Consider the following 5,734-nt stretch of genomic DNA (forward strand, 5'->3'; position numbering starts at 1 on the left):
AAGTGGACTTTTGAGAATTCATACACATTTACATATTTTAAGAAAGATATATACATAAACCTGACTCTTACCTTGATTTCAGCTGACATTTATGATCACTAACTTTGGGTGTGCACAAGTACACACGTGTTCTATGTGGCATAATACACATCCAATGCAACATAGGCCACAAAACTATCGTGTAGGACGACATGCAACACAAATTTTTTTATTTGTTCAATTTTATACAAACTTAAGTGTCGATTTTTGCACACTAAAGTTAAATGGTAATAATTTCCATGTATTATACCCATATATTATTCATATTGTATAATGGATAACATGAGTCAATTCACTTTTGAATAATTAGATACCCAATCCATTTAAAATAAAATACATTTAAAATAAAATAAATTAAACTGAGTCAATAGCTATAAATTTTAACCAATTTACCACCCTTTAGAGGGAATTAAGTTGTTTTGTGTCACATGTTCAATCGAATGGCGATGTGATGTCATTATCTACTTATGAATAAGTAATATTTTCAAATTAAAAACAAGGATTTTTAACTTTTAGATGATATATACTCAATAAAAAATTATCTAGCCGATCCCAATTCATTTAAAATTGAGATACACTTATTGTTGCAAAGCCCTTTATTATGGAAAGGTTGTTTTTATAACATGAAAATGAATTCGCAAAGCAACCATTCAAACACTTTTCTTTTTCAAAAGCTTCTACGAAAAACTATCGCTAAACACTATCATCAACACTTAACTTTTAAAAGTAATCATTCAATTATTGTTCACACTTGGAAGTCAATTAATTCGATTTATTTACATTTGGAAGACAATGGTTTGACTTCTAGGTTCAATAAAGTATATAGTTCTAGATAATTCACAAGACTAACACCAACTAGTTTGAGATTATGTTTTTATTGACTAATTAATATGATTGTAGCCATCAATTCTGACGGTAGTCTGTGAGTCATAATTTTGGGCGACAGTCGAGATTTAAAATCTACTCACCACTAAGAAAATATCAATTTTCAATTTGACTGTTTGCTTTACCATTTAGCATCAGTCTTGAACCCAATCCATAAAACGAATGATTGCCAAAATGCAAAGAGAACTAGGACAAACTTAATCGAACAGCATTATGAAAATAAAAATAAAAAAACAGTTGACAAGCTGCATATGCATACAAGGCAAATAAAAGTTGTTGCAGCTGAATAGATTTAACTGGTCATAATGCACAAGCCTCACAAATCTTTTATAACACACGCATGTATAATAACATAATATGGTAGATCACTACTTTATGGCTCCACCAAAATCTTTCCTGTCGCATGTCCGTCGATACTCCTGCTCCAAGCATCTTCAGCCTTGCTCAGAGGAAATTTGGAGTCAATCACTGTTTTGAGTTTCCCTTCCTTCACAAGCTTAACAAGCAATTCCAGGTTTTCTTTATTGGCATTTACAAGAAATGGCACCAACTGCTTCTTTGAGAAGGTTAATTTCTTTACTGCAAAGGTCAACATGGAGCTAGCTCCAGGAGTTAGATCGATCACCTTTCCACTTGAACTTAAATTAGGCTCAAAGGTAGACCAAGGGATGCCTGTTGTGCAGTTAATCACTGCATCATATTTTTGGCTTGATGGACTCTTAAGAGCAGCTCCCTCTGGAGTCTTGTAATCAAGAATCTCATCTGCTCCTAAGCTCTTCACAAAATCAATGTTGCGGGCTCCACAGGTGGCAGTAACATGGGCGTTACCAAGTTTTGCCAATTGAACAGCATAGTGACCTACACCACCCGAAGCAGCCGTAACTAGAATGTTCTTCCGGGGTCCAGTTCCATCAAGCTTAACCTCAGCAGGATTGACGAGGGCCTGAAGAGCTGTAAGACCTGCAATAACAAGACCTGCACCTTCTGCAGCTGATACTTCAGCGGGTCTTGAAACAGTCAAACTCTCCTTAGGTACCGCATATTCAGCCAATCCACCTCCACTCTGTATCAACGCTCATGAAAATCCATCAAACATAAAGGATAGATTACCATATTACCACATTACTGTTCAAAGTGGAATAATTTAGCAAATGAGAGGAAATACTACAAAGATAAGACGAGCAGGTTGCACCAGTCATGGTGCCTCCACTTCCAACCAAAATACTAAGAGTCAAGTCAGTTGGAAAACTACTGTAGGCAAGCCCATGGGGAGGACGGTTTGAATGAGGGGACTTGGCCCCCAAAAAGAAAAAACAAAAAGAAAATTATGTAACATTGAACCATATAGGAAGCCAAAACAACATCCAGGAAAAACGAATATACAGCCTGAGGAGGCCCATCACCAACTAAGTTTCAACCAAGTTACAAAATGTAAGAGAGACCTAGCGAAATGAAACATTTGAGAAGAATTGGACTAACCTTGGTACTGAGCATAGCCACAACCTTGTCACCAGCCTTGAAACTTTTTACATTAGATCCTACCTCAACAACCTCTCCCGCCACGTCGGTAGCTGTTACAACCAAAATCGGTTTAGAGGATGGTAAACCAACAAGAATAAAATGCATATTACAATGCATCTGGGAAATTACTCCATAGCAGAATGGTTTCTACATATTCCTTTCTACTAGTTAACTACATTTCCTGCTATTTATGTTATCCCAATCTAAGTTGCTTGGACTCATCACTTTTGGTGCCGCACCCGTGTCGACACAACATGGCTGCAGGTGTGGGATCCGTGTCCGATTTGGTCAGCCGACTTTGGGTACTTCGACCAAAATCGGTGGAGAAAGTCCGGACAGTTTTAATGATTTCAGTAATCAATACAAAAGCTAAGGTCAAATTAAAGAAAGGAATACCTTTTATAAAGAAATTTCTCTGTCACCCCTTTTCCTTTAATCTCCTTCCTCGATTCTCCTCAAGTTCTCCACACACTATCTCATAATTCAAGTTTTATAACTCTATTTCCAGGTATTTTAATTATTTTTAGGCAAGCCCCGAACTCGTATCAATACATGGATCCATATCCCAAATCTTAAAAAACAGATCATGAAGAATCCGACTTCTAGATCAGCATTCAAGTCCGAGCAACTTAGATCCCAATTACTGTGAAATTTTTGACAGAATCTCCCCTTTTTCCATGCAGCTTCAACATAAGTTATTGACTAATACACACTGTATGTGGAGTTATATGTAAATATTCCAGAAAAGAACAACCATCTCCCACCCAAAAGAAATTCTCTATTATATCAGCCCAGGTCTAGAAAAGGAAACAAGAAAAAAATTATATTAACTTGTCGAAGGAGATGCTTATTGATAGGTCGCATACAGTGTTTGAGAACACTTAGACAGAAATCCTTATACTAAGGCTGATGCGAAAAACATTTGAGAACATGAAACACAAGGCGACTGTAACCAAAACCAAAAAGCACTAAAAACACAGTGCAAGGAAATTCTAACAAAATGTCTAGTTGTCTGAACTTACTAGGAATAAAAGGAAACTTGGAAGGAAGAAATGGACGAAGCATGCCCTTCTGAATTTTCGAGTCAAGAGGATTTATGCTTGTAGCCTCCACTTTTACCAAGACTTCATCCTTATTCGGAGTAGGGACAGGAACTTCCACATGCTGCAAGAAACAAAGATGTACACACAATCAAAAAGGTTTTTAATATTAGTGGTAGTATTGCTACTACTGAGTATAGGAGCAGCCTCATTAGCGGAAGTGTTTGAAACAAATTACAGCAAACAGGACTAAGACAAGATAATATGGCAAATAATTGCGATCATTACTCAACCATAAAATTCAGTATGCTAAATAGATGCAGTAAGGTCCATCTGATCACATAGTATAGCCTTCTTTCTCTTTATTACGGACACCAAACAAATCTTTGAAAGTTCAACTTTGTGGAATCATAATGTGAAAAACAAGAACTATATTTACATTAGGACTCAAAATCCAAATGTTCACAAAGAAACACTTTACTCACTAAACATCAGATGAGATTTTATATGTATACTACACTCACTTTGTACTCAGATGATCAGTTCGAGCATAATCGTTACTTAAATATGGATAAATTACCTAGGAGAAACACCTTCATGGTCGATTGAGTTGTTTCTTTTTTATTTATCTTCTTTCCCCCAAACTAAACACTCAATTTAAAAGTTACTTCCAAGCTAGGTAGCACTCTCCTAGTGCTCAATTTAAAAGTTCATTTCCAAGCAAGCTCTCTTCATAAGCTTCATACACTCCATGTTATTACGCTTATCCCTTTTCCCTTAACTACATAAACGTAAACAAGTGAAGCAGAAAATCAAACTAGATTATTCCACTATTGAAGTGACAATCAGCCAATTCGATAGTCCAATGGCCAATAAAATATGTTATAGAGTTTATCTCAAAACAACTGTTCCTGCAATTTTCTTCTAATGAGAAATGAGCCAATTTTGATATGAATAAAGGAAAAGAAGAGCAGAAAGTGAAAATACCTTCAAGGCAGCAGCTCCACCGCCATAAGAGTGGTATTGAACAGCATGCATAATCTTCCCAGACATATCGGATTTCCCAATTTCAATTCTCTTTGAAGTTGGAGCAAAATGGACTAGGCTTCTATGTAGTACTGCAATTTTTAGAATATATATACAGGTGAATTGCCGCTGTCAAAGGGTAATTTTCCTTTGTCTGCGGTTTTCCTCCGGGGGGGGTCCATCCACGACTTTTCTCCTGAAAAGCAAAATTAGATGCATCTTTTCCACGGAATGGTAAAATGAGATTTTGACATACTCTGGTCATATCATTTTTTCATAATACATGATATTCTTATCAATTGATACTTTACCATCTTTATTTTTGGACGTACACAAATAAAAATTTAAATTTATATAAAATTGAAAAAGTAGATATATATATTTTATATGACATAATATATATAAGACGTTATGTAGGACACAGAATTGTCATGTAGGTGTTATGTAGGATGAATGTCTTTAATTGTTCAATTTTAGGCAAGTTTAAATATCTACTTGTTGGCACCCAAAATTAAAGGTCATAGTAAATTAATTGAGCTCAAGTTAAATGTCATGTTTATGTATTACGTAATTTTAATTTTTAGTAAAAAAAGAATAAAATCACCACTAAAATTGTTCTAAATTTTCAAAAATAAATCTTTAACTTTGTGGACGTTCTATTAGCCCACAAAAGTATTATATACCTTTGTAAATACAACAAAGTTAAGGTGTCTTTTGAAAAATAAGAAGATAATGTTACTTATTTATGCCTTAAAAAACGTTTTGTATATTTTTCAAACAAATGTGAACATTTTAAAAAAGAAATAATTGCAAGGACAATAGGAAAATAAATTAATATCTTCTTGATTTAATATAGTGATCAACTAATATATGAAAACTATTTTGTAATAACATGATCAATTAATATAAAAAGAGAAAATAATTATCAATTTAAACAAGGGAAAAGGGTCAAAATTACCCCTCAACTTTGTTTTATTGGTTGATTTTACCCCTACTGTTAAAAATAAATTATTTTTACCCTTGACGTAAATAAACTAAACGAATATATCCCTTCTTGAATGGAAAGTTCCAAATCAATTAAAATTATCTGATTTTGCTTAAATTATTGAATTTTAACCCGACCTGATCCACTTATTAATATAATTCATTTCTTTTATTCAAATTAACTTTGTTTTTCCACCACACCACCATCACCACCACCAAAGGGCATCACCCTCTACAAA

The 5,734-nt window shown here is 34.4% G+C and overlaps 1 protein-coding gene across 1 annotated transcript; it reads right to left on the minus strand.

Moving 5' to 3' along the window:
- Positions 1-1,111: 1,111 nt before the first annotated feature.
- On the minus strand, positions 1,112-4,670 carry LOC107029132 (chloroplast envelope quinone oxidoreductase homolog). Its single transcript, XM_015230459.2, has 4 exons — positions 4,473-4,670; positions 3,468-3,609; positions 2,404-2,495; positions 1,112-1,987 (listed from the first exon to the last, which is right to left on the minus strand). The coding sequence occupies exons 1-4, from the start codon at positions 4,536-4,538 to the stop codon at positions 1,298-1,300; spliced, it is 990 nt and encodes a 329-aa protein (XP_015085945.1). The 5' UTR covers positions 4,539-4,670; the 3' UTR covers positions 1,112-1,297.
- Positions 4,671-5,734: the final 1,064 nt, after the last annotated feature.

This window comes from Solanum pennellii, chromosome 9 (genome assembly GCF_001406875.1).
Source record: "Solanum pennellii chromosome 9, SPENNV200".
In the NCBI taxonomy this organism is placed as follows: Eukaryota; Viridiplantae; Streptophyta; class Magnoliopsida; order Solanales; family Solanaceae; genus Solanum; species Solanum pennellii.

Excerpts from the sequence above, each read along its gene's own strand:
- LOC107029132 (XM_015230459.2), bottom strand. The coding sequence starts at position 4,538 with ATGTCTGGGAAGATTATGCATGCTGTTCAATACCACTCTTATGGCGGT. Across the intron at positions 2,496-3,467 it reads CAAGTTTCCTTTTATTCCTA|CTACCGACGTGGCGGGAGAG; the intron begins GTAAGTTCAGAC and ends TGGTTGTAACAG. Across the intron at positions 1,988-2,403 it reads TGGCTATGCTCAGTACCAAG|AGTGGAGGTGGATTGGCTGA; the intron begins GTTAGTCCAATT and ends GCGTTGATACAG.